This window comes from Rhynchophorus ferrugineus, unplaced genomic scaffold, assembly GCF_030347505.1.
Source record: "Rhynchophorus ferrugineus isolate W39M unplaced genomic scaffold, kcgeb_rfMv2 rfM3, whole genome shotgun sequence".
In the NCBI taxonomy this organism is placed as follows: Eukaryota; Metazoa; Arthropoda; class Insecta; order Coleoptera; family Curculionidae; genus Rhynchophorus; species Rhynchophorus ferrugineus.
The window spans coordinates 9233243-9246314 of record NW_027472582.1 but is presented as its reverse complement, the minus strand read 5'-3'; the positions used below and the strand labels follow the sequence as shown (position 1 = coordinate 9246314).

Sequence of the window (13072 nt, the reverse complement as noted above, 5' to 3'; positions counted from 1 at the left end):
TTACCATAAGAAACTGTTATATTCAATATTATATGATAAATGTGTTGATTGTTTTGGTAATACTGTCCAATACCATGAACCTTATCAATTCAAATTAATATGATTTTTGAAATCAGTTTATTTCGATAAATGTATAGAACTATTCTAATATTTTTGTGTTTGTTGGCTGCAATGGGTGTCGTGATTGTCAATTTAGGCGTCTTTTCATGTTAACTGATCCGGTTTCATTTATAAGTGTTAATTTTAGCTGTGTTTTAGTCGTAAAAGTGACCTTTTTTAAAACTAACTTTTGGAGAATTACTGTTCTATATCCTATTTTGTAAATTTACATAAAAATGTCAGGGGGACGTAATGACTGTAGAATATATGTGGGCAATTTACCTCCAGATATTCGTACCAAAGATATTCAAGATTTGTTTTATAAATTTGGCAAAGTTACTTTTGTGGATTTGAAAAATCGCCGTGGACCCCCTTTTGCATTTGTAGAATTTGAGGATCCTAGGTATGTTGTAAACAAGTGCTTTTCTTAAATTATATGCCGGAAATTATTTCAAGATGGCGACTGATAATGCCAAAGTAATGCATGCCATTGTTTTCCGTTGTTGTGTGAATATTTAATTATTTAATGTTAATGAATTATTTAAAGTATATATTTATTAATTAACAAAATTCTATAATAGAGATGCCGAAGATGCGGTACACGCCCGTGATGGTTACGACTATGATGGTTATCGACTTCGAGTTGAGTTTCCAAGAGGAGGTGGTAGCGGTGGCAGCCGTGGAAGCGGATTTAGAGGAGGCGGCGGCGGTCGAGGTAGAGGTGCTCGGGGAGCTCCAGCTAGAAGAAGCCAGTATAGAGTCCTAGTCACGGGTTTACCTCCCACAGGTTCATGGCAAGATTTGAAGGTATTATTTTTTATTGTTTTACTTTACACCATATCAACTTTATATATTGTTTAGGATCATATGAGAGAAGCTGGAGATGTATGTTTTGCTGATTCATTTAAAGATGGATCAGGGGTGGTTGAATTCTTGCGATATGAGGATATGAAGTATGCCATTAAGAAATTAGATGATTCTAGATTTAGGAGCCATGAGGTATCAGCATGCAACAAATTGTGGTGAAAGAAATGTAATATTGTAATAATTTTAGGGTGAAGTTTCATACATACGTGTAAAAGAAGATAGAGGTGGAAGTGGTGATGGTCTCAGGTCAGGAGGTAGGTCAAGATCACGTTCATATTCACCCCGCAAGAGAGGCTCGCCCACCTATAGCCCAGTTAGACGTAGTTACTCAAGGAGCAGATCTCGATCATAAAACTAAGGTATTTCATGAAGTTATTTTAAGAAACTAATCTTCATGTTATAAAAACTGTAGGTGTCTACTTTTGGAACTATTTTTAAGGAAGCTAATAGATATTTTGTAGACACTGATTGTAAATGGATTTAGAGTACAACTTTATTATCATTCAAATCTCTTTTCTAGGTGATTTGTGTGACTATGAAGAAGGTGTGCTCTTTCACGACAAATTGTTTTATTGTAACTTTATTATTTTTTAAATTTAGCCTTTATAGAAATTTTGATGCGATTAGAACAATCTCCATACTTTTTTTGTACCTTTGACTGAATAATTAATGTTGGGTTTATAAGCCAGAATTTTCTTTATATTTTTATGTAAACAAAACACTAGTGCAACATTTGTGTCGTAGATGTACGAAATAGCAAGACTACAGCCGTTATTTATAGTTTAGGCGAACATAGGCTCGATCTGGGTTTTTTGTTATTTCTTATTTCTACATTTCAAGGCTATCACTAACTCACCGAGACCCAGCTTGATGTTCGATCGATCTAAAAGCATAGACCTGATAACTAATACATGTTTTATTTTTTCAAACGATACTACGTGGGATATGTTTGGTTGGATAAGATTAAAAAGGAAAATACTGGATGGTTATAATCGGATCGGAGAGGGACTTTGGATTATATTAGGAGGAGGGAACAGATAACAGGATATCCGCTAAAGCTTTTGCGAAATCATTCAGCTGCACATTATTACTGGGGAGAGTAAGGGTGACGTAAGACCATTAGCGGCGTCGCAACTTTTGGCTCTACGTCACAATCTGTCTATGTTTGGTTATGATCAATTAAAGCGACACTGGGCCAAAAGTAGCGACGCTAGGGGTGTTTCGGTCAGCATTCAGGATAACGAAAATTGGATACAACAAATATAAAAAGGAAAGAAAAGGATCTGAAGATAAAAAGGAAAACGGAACTATGGTAAATACACCAGACTCTAAATTAACATCCTTTTTTGTCTGTCTAACATTTTTTTACATTTTCCCACTTAAATTTCTTTGCTTTATGCCTGTAAAGTCGTAACCCCGAAATTCGGTCTGGTTTTTCGCGCTGTATTTGACAGCGTAGGCGAAAGTAAAGAATTTTGAAACCATTTTTGCATATAAATCTTGTTTTTTTACTGTTAAAATGTATAGAAATCCCGTTTTACCCCAGGTCTGAAATATGATAAATTCGGAGGACGCCTAAATCCTGGGATTTCTCTAAAGGATTAAGGATGGCAGGATTTACACTGTACTGTCTGTTTTGAGGATTTAAAAAGTAAAATGTGTTAGAGGATTTTGAATGTTGCTAGTGGCGGATTTAGTACTCTCTGATAGGGAGCGTTAGGAATTTGGCTGAAATTTGGATTGTTGTCGCATCCCCCCCTAATTTAGTCTGTCTAGGATTTGCGATGCGGATAGATCTTAAGGATTTCTTGGATTTAAAGGAGGATAATGAACAGGTATTTTCCTTTTTCTCATGATTTTACCATTTTTATAATTGTTTGGCGTGCTATTTTGTTTTTCATTTTGTTTGCATGATAGCTCCTTTTTATACTTCGAGAAAATAAATTAGTATGTATGGTCAATATATGACTTGTTTTATTGAACCTTTCCCCTGCGTTGTTTTAAGTTTTTTTTCTATTGTTCTCCGACGAATTTAATGACATTAAATAATCTGTCTGTACCTAAAAGACAATAACCAATCATCAGATATTATTTTCGCTCGCAAAGTACTTATGGTGAACTTCAAGTTGCAGAGGCTTACAGATGAAGGTTTAACGGCAACCACAAATATTTAAATTAAATTGTCACCAGAGATTACAAAAGTAAAAAGACGACTAATATATTTTTAAAAAAGTAATAAGTCGGCTCAGTTTAAAATAACTGTCAATAAACCATTAAGCTCATTAATTGATTATATTAATTTTTCGTATACTACCAAATTATCCAATCTGACCTTCGTGATTTACAAAGAAACTTGGACAAATATGTATAGGTGTACAGGGAAAATATCTAAACAAAATGACAACAACGCCTACTTTTCAAAACAAAACAAAGAATCCGAGAACTTGAATATCATTGTATTTTTTGCATCGGGATAACTTTTTGAGCTTCCATGAGTATTAACGTTCATGGCATACTTTTAATTGTTTTTTTAACGAGGTACTTTTGGCAACCTTCCCTTCCTATGGTTGATTAAAACGATTTTAATTATTTTATCCGAGTGATAACATGCTTTTAAATATCTTTGATAAATTTAAATAGAACTCATAATCACGTTTCCAAGTCTTAAAAGAATTAAGAATATGAACATAGAGTATACTCTGTGGGATATGAAAACCTCTCAAATATATGTTTTCAAATAACGCGTGCTGTTTTCATTTCAATAGAGCAATTATAGCATTTATCCGTTTTTAGGTGAATAAAAATCAATGGACCCACCTAATTGAGTGAGTATCTTTCCTAATTGCCAATTACAAAAATTCAATACATTTTTATTGACTGACAATACCAACAACATTAACAATAATGCATTTTCAAGATTCGTTTGATTTTTAATATTTGAAATAAACAGTTCTCACTAATTTAATTGGGTATAATATAACAAGATTTTTTCACCTATATAAGTAGCTATATTATTTACATGTCATTATATTAATCATTATTGTACAGTCTTACTATATCTAATGGTCTGGCAGGTAAATTCGTTACTGGACATTTCTGATTCTCGCTTAAATACCTCAATATACATCGAAAACAAAAAATATACCTAAGAAATATGATATTTATTATATAGTTGGATAGCTTGATATTAATAACTTCATACCCTGAAACCGGAAGAACAGTTGGTATTGACCATGCTTGAAGACATATCGGGCATTTGCCCTGATAAGTTTTTGCTTTGTTATCGAGCTAAAACAAATGTATTTTGGAAACAACTAGACACCATATTCTTACTTTTTCTTACTGGAGGGGTTTCGACTTTAGGTAGTTCTGTCAAACTTAAATTAGGACTATGGGAAGACCAAGTTTGTAAAAACTGCATGAAAAAGGCAGTTATTTCTAAAATCGAACTAACTCCGCTCCTTACTAATTGAAAATTAAGATCTGATAACCTAAATAGATATGTTACAGTATTTTTTAAAATTAAAAAAAGATATATTTAATTCATACTTTAAATCTCCTTTGAATAAAGCTTGCCAGAAGCTAGGAGGAGGTAAATCATTGGAATAACAAAGCTTCATATTAATCACTTTTAGTAGTGGTAACTGACTCCCAGTCTTTCCTCCCATATATTGTAAAAAGTTATATAAATGTATTAGACCCCATACTAGTTCAAATACTGCATGGGAAAATATCAATGTCTTCTTACTCCATCCTGCTAAATCCTAAAAATCAAATATTAAATATCATAAAATCATCTTCTGTTTTAATACTAACTCTTCTTAGAGAACCTTCGGCATTTTGAATTCTGTATATTTGCACCTTATCTTCAATTTTCCTTTTAATATATGGAACTAACACTAGTAAAACAAGCGAAAGATCTCTTTCATAATTCCGAAGTCCTTGGCCATTTAAAATAATTCTTTTTAAACCATAAAAATTTTCAGAAAATGAGGAATCTAAAAAAAATTATAAAACATATTCGTAATGTGCATATTAAAACTTTAACTTACCATAAAATTTTAAATAATAAAGTTGCAGAGCTCCATTCAGAACCAAAAATGTCTCGTCATAATAATTATTTAGAAAAGAAAACTTTTTTGGGAAATTTGTAGATAAAAATAATGCAACCTTTTGTAACGCTGGGTATAAAGTATCGTTTAACGACTTTTGGGCAATTATTTCAAATATGGAAGGTTTATTTTGAACGGTTTGGGTAAAATTAGCTGCGTTTATGGACATATTTAGTGGTATATGAAATAATTACTCATAATAATTTTTTTCCTGCGGCTAATTAACATAATTGGAAATTTTTTTCCACATTTTAATGATAACAACAAATATAGAGGTTATAAATGAGATCCTCTTTATTCAATTACTTAATCATAGTACTTAATGAAAAATAATTTATCCTTGTCAATGTCAAAATCAGCTGTTAGGTATGTTTGGTTATGTTGATAAACGGTTTTCGAGTTGTTACGCGGGTGCTAGGAGAAAGGAACTTTTTATTTGTGAGAAAAAAGTAATTATTTTTTGATATAACCTAGACTTTTTTAAAAACAAATTCAAAATTCTTTTAAACTTATATCCTCTCTAATCCGAGCTTTGCTGTTACGTAAGCTATGTTTGTAAAAAAAAATATAATGCAATAATTGGAATACATTTATCATATTTAATATGTTATTTAAAATAGTATATAAATATGCTTAATTTAATTTCACTTGTACTTTCGTAAACAGTATATATAAACCGTTTTCCAAGTGTGCATCAGCATCAAACATGGTTAAGAAGGCTTTAGTTTTTTTGGCTCTCGGCGCTGAAGAAATGGAAGTTGTAATTGTGGTGGATATATTACGCAGAGGAGGGGTATATATTAAATCAATTTAAAAATTAGATATCATTTCAAATAATATTTTTGAGCTAGATTGACGTGACAGTGGCAGGTTTACCAAATGCCTCCACTGTTAAGTGCAGTAGGGGTACTAACATTGTACCTGATGTGGGGGTCAATGATGCTGCTTCAAAAGGTCCTTACGACGTTGTCGTATTGCCTGGTGGTTTAGGCGGTTCTAAGGCTTTGGCTGAATTTCCCATTGTTGGTAGTATTTTGAAAGATCAGGAACAAAGTGGCAGACTTATTGCAGCTATTTGTGCTGGTAATATTGTTGAATATGACAAAGACTTCAAGTAACAGGGATGAATTTTTAGCACCTACTGCTTTAAAAGCTCATGGTATTGCTGAAGGAAAAACACTTACTTCTTATCCTGCCATGAAAACTGAAATGGAAGAAGGAGGTAAGTTTTTAAGTCATAAATATCTTGGCTTATGTATAAAGTGAACATTTTCTTAGGGAAATATAAATATAGTGAAGAAAAAGTAGTAGTTGATGGAAACTTAATCACATCCAGAGGTCCAGGCACTGCATTTGATTTTGCCTTAAAAATAGTGGACCATCTAGAAGGAAAAGATCAAGCTAGCACTATTGCTAAAGCTATGTTAGTAAACTATGCTTAAACTCCAGAACTGATGCTTTATACTATATGTATGCTTTTATTGTGAGAATAAAAAATTGCTAAGCTTTGATTAATTTTTTTTATTACTTAAAAATATCATATGTACATAGTAGTAATTTGATATATTTATTTATCAAAAGGAGGCCATGATAAGGCTATTTCACTCTGGGCAGATTCAGGAAGCCATTTCTGATATTGTTGTAATAAATCTGCAAAAAATTGTATTATTTAATTATAGTCACATCAAGTCTGGTGTCTTACATTTTGGGTTTGCTTTCCATTCCTGCTCCAACAAAGTCTTAGAATTAATTTTCTTGCTCATCAAGGCCTTTAACAATACCTCAGTCCTCGGCTGCAATCTGATAAAAAGAAAGTATCTCCTTTAGTTAGCAATAAACTAGAATAATAATTTGGATCAATTTTGAAATGGTATGTTGCAATGAATTTTTAAAATCACTTTATTTAAACAGAACTTTATGTTATCTATAATATAAAATACTTTACATATAAACACACATCGAAAAATATGTTAAATTTACCTTGCCCATGTTTTAATCATAACACCTGGCTGACTTAGTAGATTCTTCGCGTATTGTTTCAATTTTTTAAACACCCGCCCCTCTAAGAGGAATATGGCAAACCATTTGTATTGATCTGCTGTATCTGGATATGGAACTTCGATTTGTTGAAGGGGCCATCCCTGTGGTCCGAAAGTACCCGTCGTGTAGCAATACACCTTCCCTGAAAAGCAACTCATTTTATGTACCATAATACGAATTATTTTATTAATGCCCTACCTGTTTTTTCGTTGTAAAACGGTGGTGGTTCCGCAAGAGGTTCCGACAAGTTACATAGTTCAGGAACGTATATCGGTAGCCAATCAGACTCTATAGCGGTAACGCCTCTCATGTAAATTTTGTTTGTTTCATATATTTCTTGGTAAATCTAAATAAAAAGAGTATTATTGACATGTTTTGGGGTTGAAGGAGCTTGAAAAGTAATCCACGTTTTTAAAATCATATGTTACTCAAGCAAATTTCTACCAATTAATTTATTTTGAAAATTATGTATCTACAGGGCGTCCATTGAGAAAGTTCATGTCATACATTTTAGTAGTCAACTGCACATCTACTGTTTCAATGAAAGAACACCTGCGGTTAGTGCTTGATGTTTCTGCTTGAAGTTTTATTGGAATAGCATAGATTAACAACAATTTTCAGTAAATAAGCCCATTTTCATTTAGAAGGATATGTTAACAAGAAAGATATCAGAGATTATTACACCTTCCAGAGCTTATTGTTTGGATGAGAAGAATTATATATTTTTTAATAAATATTTTTTCCCAGTTTTTGTTTGTTTTGTTTATCTTCATAAATTCTGGCATTTTAAAAATAACATTGTAGTCTTTGACCTATTGGTCTGAATCACAATCCAATTTACGATGCCGAAAAAGTATGGATATTTTTCGACGGTATTTTTCAAAAAAAAATTAAATATATTTTTTAAACATAAAAAATGATTTAATTATTTTTAATATTTATATATAGTTATATATAATATTATATAATTTATTATTTTAATATTTTATAATTTAATAATATTGTAAAAAAATTATCGATATTTTCTTTTCTCCGATATATAGATATCTTTTTTAAAATATCGAAATATCCATATTTTTCTCGGTACTGTGATTCCAAAGAGGAAATATAGTTTGGTTTTTATCATTCCTGTAGAACATATGTTAAAATGAGTTTGCTTTAGTTAAGGTTTAATAGTTGACACCATGATAAAGTTACATTCACAGATTCAAACGAATGAATGTAAGAAATGTTATATATTAAAAATAACAACCTAACACAGATTATATATCATTAATTTTTTTCAAAAATATACGTTAGTCTCTTGTTTATGCTTACACCCCACCCCTTAGCTTATCTATTGATGAGTGCCCAGTGCCTGCCCAATTACTGGCGTCATTTGGATGATCCTTCTTTGTCGGACATAAACCAAATATACCGATGTCGAGAATTAGATTTTATTAATTTGAAAATAATCTTAAATCTGAAAGATGAGCTAGATATTGTTTGTCTTGAGAAACTATAAAAAAATGCTACAAGCTCAAAAAGCATTGCATGAGAGTATTATGCTCATACACTCTATAGCCCAGACATTTTCCCTCTGATTATTGCTTTTATTTATTATTATTTATTATTATTTTTGAAATGTTTGAAACGTGGATTATCTTTTCATACACCTAATTGCTAAATTAATTACCACAAATTCGGGCAGTGTTTTCCTCAGCACTGAACTGTTATGTAAGAAAACCGGCTCTTCCATATCGTTAGCTCTGTACGCGTACTTGAATTTGGCTTTGTCCTCATTTTCTTTCACTTCCTCCAAAGAGACTTTTCTGGCGATTTGATCTCCCATGCCAGCCAGCAAGATCTGCCGCAGCAACTTCGCCTGCAGATCCGTCGGTGGCGCCATTTTTGGATCGACTATTATATCCAGATCCGGCATGTTTTTCTTGATTTCTGACGTCAATTGCAGTCTAAGTTTCCTGTTTAGGGTAGAATTTTTATTGAAAAAAATTTAGATGAACCAAATTCACCGAATTCATTATATTACCGAATCTCCGTTACGGCTTTGTGTCGCAAGCCATTCTTATCGCAGAATTCTTGTAGCTTCCCTTCACTGTTCGCGTACTCGGCCGCTCCTACTGCCCTCAACAGGACGCAGTTGTCGCCCAACAACAAAGAGTTGCCTTGTCCCGCCCACTGGACCCTGAGCATCGCCCATTTCTGGCGCAATTCTTTTTGTTCCTCTGGAGATGATTTAGTTATTGGGGTCTGAAAAGATCTCATTTTAATGGAAATAAAGAGAATGATTGCTATTACTGACCTCTAAGAGAACCTCTTGAACTGACAAAGCAGCAACCAAGCATATAGTATAAGGTAACAGATCTCTTTGGTGACTCAGAGCCAACATCTTCCCGAATCGAGGCAGTACCGGAAACTTTGAGATCGCCTTGCCCAGTGGCGTTACTTGGTTGTTTTTCAAAGCCCCTATGTTTTTAAATAAAAAAAATACTTAATAATAAATAAATAATAATAATTGTTTAAAATGCATTGCCTTATAATAATTTACCTATAACTTCCAGTCGTCTTTGAGCCATTTTAAGCTGCAGTAAATCAGGGGCCGTGGGGAAAGGGAAGTTGATGATTTTATCGATATTCATGCATTTCATTTGTAGATAAAGGTCGTCGACAGGTTTTTGTCGAATTTCCGGTATACTAAAGTCCTGGAAGACGTCGTTGAATATAGCGCTTGAATATAATCTGAAAAAATGTTAATTAATGAATGATTTTTGTTTATTAGACACACTAAACTTGTGAAAAAGACAATGGTCGAAGAAAACTTCGCTCACTCTGCATTGTTTTGTAATTTATGACTTATGCGATTGTTAAACCACGCCAACCGCTTAGATCTTTGAAACTTTCAAAGAACAAAAAAAATCTCAGTGTGTTAACAGTTGAAAAGACATTTTTTTCTTGTTTAAGATATTCATTATGTTGATTTTCCCAAAAATTGGTAACATATTTAAGACACAAAATTATCCCTGTAAAATTTAAATACCGGACAAAATATGAAAAAAAAGCCATACCTGTAACAATGACCTGGACCAGTTCGACCAGCTCTACCAGCCCTCTGATTCGCTGATGCCTTGCTTGTCCAATGCACAACGTGGCTAGTTAAACCAGTAACTTTGTCATATAATTTAACCTATCATATAATATTATCACAATTAATTTTCCTGTACGTACTTTTTTTTATAAAATAAATATATACCTTAGCTTTTCCACAATCGACTACATACTTCACATTTGGAATAGTCAGTGAAGTTTCAGCAACATTCGTACTCACTATGCATAATCGACATCCAGCTGGCGGTGGTTTGAACACCTGAAAACAATTGTTAAATTCGCAGTAACGATGATGCACACAGAAAAACCTTTTGTTGTTTATGGGATGGTAACATCGAATACAACGGTAAGGTCCATAATGGTTGGGCATTTTGATACACCGTGACGTCATCAATGAAATCCTCCTCATCTGACGATAGGTTTCCGCCTTCTTCATCATCATCAGACAGGGTTTCGGTGTCATTCGGTAAGCTGTAGTCGTCCAAGTTGATATCAGGGATTATTTTGATTTTCTGTTTTTTCAAGCGTTTTCTTTTGTTTTTTCCTGAAATAATATTTACATAACATAAGCACATAATTAATAGATGCTATTTTTATTACTTACGTCCATCGAAATCATCATGTTCATCGTCACTCTCGTCATCCTCCGCACCAATTTCCTTTTCTTTCTCCAACATTTTATCCTTGTGTTTCAAAGGAAACGCCTTTCTCAATTTTTTCATCAAGTAGTTAACTTCCTGTTGACCTGTGACAAAAATTAATATTCCCCCTTCTGGCAGTTTTGTGTGAATTTTTACCGTTTTACTAAACGCCTAAAATACACTTGTGAAATGACAAACAAATTAATATGCAACCTTTGATATATACCTCTTTTAAATAGTTCTCATTTGTTTTTTTATTAAAATGTATTGTTACTGGGAACTGTCTTGCTTCCACTTTAATAACAGGCGGTGTTACCTTAAACAGTCTTTGATTTTCAGTAAAATCTGCAAGCCTTAGAGTTGCAGACATTATAATGAGTTTTAATGGGTCCCCCTTCTTGTTACGTAAAGGTACTATGCGAGAGAGCAGTCCTATTAGAATATCTGTATAAACTGACCTAAAGTAAGTTTAATTTTACTAATATTCTACTTATATGTTACAGTATATATGTTACCTTTCATGAGCCTCATCCAAAATAAGAACTGAATATTTTGTTAGTAGAAAATCAGTTTGCATTTCTTTTAAAAGTACACCATCAGTCATGAATTTTATTTTTGTATCATCAGTAACATTTCCTTCAAATCTATTAAATACATTAATAAGTACAGTATGCTATAGATTATAGTTAATGTATTACCTGATTAGATATGAAACCTCCTTGGTACTTAAATTCATTTCTTCTGCTACCCTGTGAGACATAGAAATTGCAGCTACTCTTCTAGGTTCAGTAATACCAATTTGTTTTTTTAATGCATAACCTGCTTCATATAAAAACTGTGGAACTTGGGTTGTCTTACCACTGCCAGTTTCACCTAAAGTTTAATTTTCATTAGGTTATTGGTCCCTGTTTACTATATTTAATATTTTTTTTACCGGCAATGATGATAATTGAATTTTCATTAATTATTTCCATAATCTGTTGTTCTTCTGCTAAAATAGGTAATTTTAGCCTAGCTGCTTGAATTTCTTCGTTTCTAATTACATCAACATACACTGCAGGCTTTCTTTCAACAAATTTTGGCTTGTTTTTTGTATCATCATCCTTAATTTCAATAACAGGGGGCTTCATCTCTGTGACTATTACTTCAGTGTCATCATTTTCATTTGATACATTAAGTTCTTCTTTAATTGCATTATCTTCAATTACTTCTTTTTTATCATTGTCGTCTACTTGTTGGATAGTTCTTTTTATATCATCATCACTTTCAGACAATTCCTCACTATCACTTTCTAATCCAACAACATTTGGATCATTTGATTTAAGTCTCTTTTCAGGAATACTATGCTCTTGAAGTAATTTTTTCCTTTTTGACCCTGAAATACTATTTAATTTGACTTCCTTAGGAGCTACTGATTCAGTTTTAAATTTAATTTTATCAGGATTTGATTCTTCCTGTAAGTATCTTTTAAGTCCTTTTGTTTGGACAGAAGCAATCGATGTAAGTTGGGATAATTCTTCTGAAGTTGCCTGAACTTTTTGAATAGATTCTAGCAAGGTGGCTCTCTAAACATAATATAAAATGTATCTATACTAATGATCTATATGTATGTACTTACATTCTCCTTTTTCTTTTTCTTGTCAACAATTTTCTCAAGCCTTTTTCTTTGTTTTTTGGACAATATCCTAGTTATTTTCGTCTTGTCTTCTTTAATCTTGGTTTTACGTTTTTCTGATGGCAAAACTAACTCATTGCTTTTATCATAATGCCCCTTTACATCTAAATCAACTCTAATCTAAAAATGAATGTATAAAAACATAATAATTAAAGTATTTGGATAAAATATCACTTGATTGGTAGTTGAATCATCAACAATTGTTTTAACAACTTGTCGAGCTTTCCAATTATATCTTTTCTTCCCCATTTTCAACTATTATTATTGTTGTTTAACTCTTATTCAGCATGCATAACCTTACAAAAAAGGTAAGGTTAGGTTGCCGCAGTGTTTTCTTCATCTTTTTTTGATAATTATATTATTATTTTATTTTTGAAGAACTATTTTATATTAATAGATTCTATTAACTATTTTTAATTTCAGTAAAGTGTATTTTAGTATTTTGCTTTAATGCTTTTATGAATTAACTTGACTAAAAGAGTAGAGAAAATGTTACCGTAATCTGTAGTTCTATCAAATTTTAAATATTTAAA

General features: G+C 32.2%; 4 protein-coding genes across 6 annotated transcripts; 2 read left to right on the top strand and 2 right to left on the bottom strand.

Moving 5' to 3' along the window:
• Nucleotides 1-160: 160 nt before the first annotated feature.
• On the top strand, nucleotides 161-2929 carry SF2 (Splicing factor 2). 2 transcript variants are annotated; one of them, XR_013004839.1, is made up of 6 exons: nucleotides 161-502; nucleotides 681-906; nucleotides 961-1098; nucleotides 1154-1325; nucleotides 1487-2278; nucleotides 2513-2929. XR_013004839.1 is itself a non-coding variant. In XM_076398079.1 (5 exons), the coding sequence occupies exons 1-4, from the start codon at nucleotides 336-338 to the stop codon at nucleotides 1316-1318; spliced, it is 696 nt and encodes a 231-aa protein (XP_076254194.1). In that variant the 5' UTR covers nucleotides 161-335; the 3' UTR covers nucleotides 1319-1325; nucleotides 1487-2929. The 2 variants fall into 2 exon arrangements, 1 of the variants encoding a protein (XP_076254194.1); XM_076398079.1 differs by having other exon boundaries at nucleotides 1487-2929.
• Nucleotides 2930-3875: 946 nt separating this feature from the next.
• Pex12 (peroxisomal biogenesis factor 12) lies at nucleotides 3876-5381 on the bottom strand. Its single transcript, XM_076398076.1, has 6 exons — nucleotides 5019-5381; nucleotides 4783-4964; nucleotides 4516-4730; nucleotides 4310-4457; nucleotides 4169-4254; nucleotides 3876-4111 (listed from the first exon to the last, which is right to left on the bottom strand). Exons 1-6 carry the CDS (start codon nucleotides 5245-5247, stop codon nucleotides 3997-3999), a joined length of 975 nt encoding a protein of 324 aa, XP_076254191.1. The 5' UTR covers nucleotides 5248-5381; the 3' UTR covers nucleotides 3876-3996.
• On the top strand, nucleotides 5373-6589 carry LOC143192620 (protein dj-1beta). Of its 2 annotated transcripts, none has more exons than XM_076398081.1 (5): nucleotides 5373-5527; nucleotides 5745-5871; nucleotides 5930-6161; nucleotides 6214-6300; nucleotides 6357-6589. In XM_076398081.1, the coding sequence occupies exons 1-5, from the start codon at nucleotides 5457-5459 to the stop codon at nucleotides 6518-6520; spliced, it is 681 nt and encodes a 226-aa protein (XP_076254196.1). In that variant the 5' UTR covers nucleotides 5373-5456; the 3' UTR covers nucleotides 6521-6589. The 2 variants fall into 2 exon arrangements, with proteins under 2 accessions (XP_076254196.1, XP_076254197.1); XM_076398082.1 differs by having other exon boundaries at nucleotides 5409-5527; nucleotides 5767-5871.
• kz (putative ATP-dependent RNA helicase kurz) lies at nucleotides 6450-12851 on the bottom strand. The gene is made up of 18 exons (XM_076398067.1): nucleotides 12714-12851; nucleotides 12483-12659; nucleotides 11799-12429; nucleotides 11563-11737; nucleotides 11380-11508; nucleotides 11091-11322; nucleotides 10828-11035; nucleotides 10532-10767; nucleotides 10369-10482; nucleotides 10184-10302; nucleotides 9667-9857; nucleotides 9421-9584; nucleotides 9148-9368; nucleotides 8794-9079; nucleotides 7317-7464; nucleotides 7059-7260; nucleotides 6781-6878; nucleotides 6450-6728 (listed from the first exon to the last, which is right to left on the bottom strand). Exons 1-18 carry the CDS (start codon nucleotides 12786-12788, stop codon nucleotides 6646-6648), a joined length of 3489 nt encoding a protein of 1162 aa, XP_076254182.1. The 5' UTR covers nucleotides 12789-12851; the 3' UTR covers nucleotides 6450-6645.
• Between the last annotated feature and the right edge of the window lie 221 nt (nucleotides 12852-13072).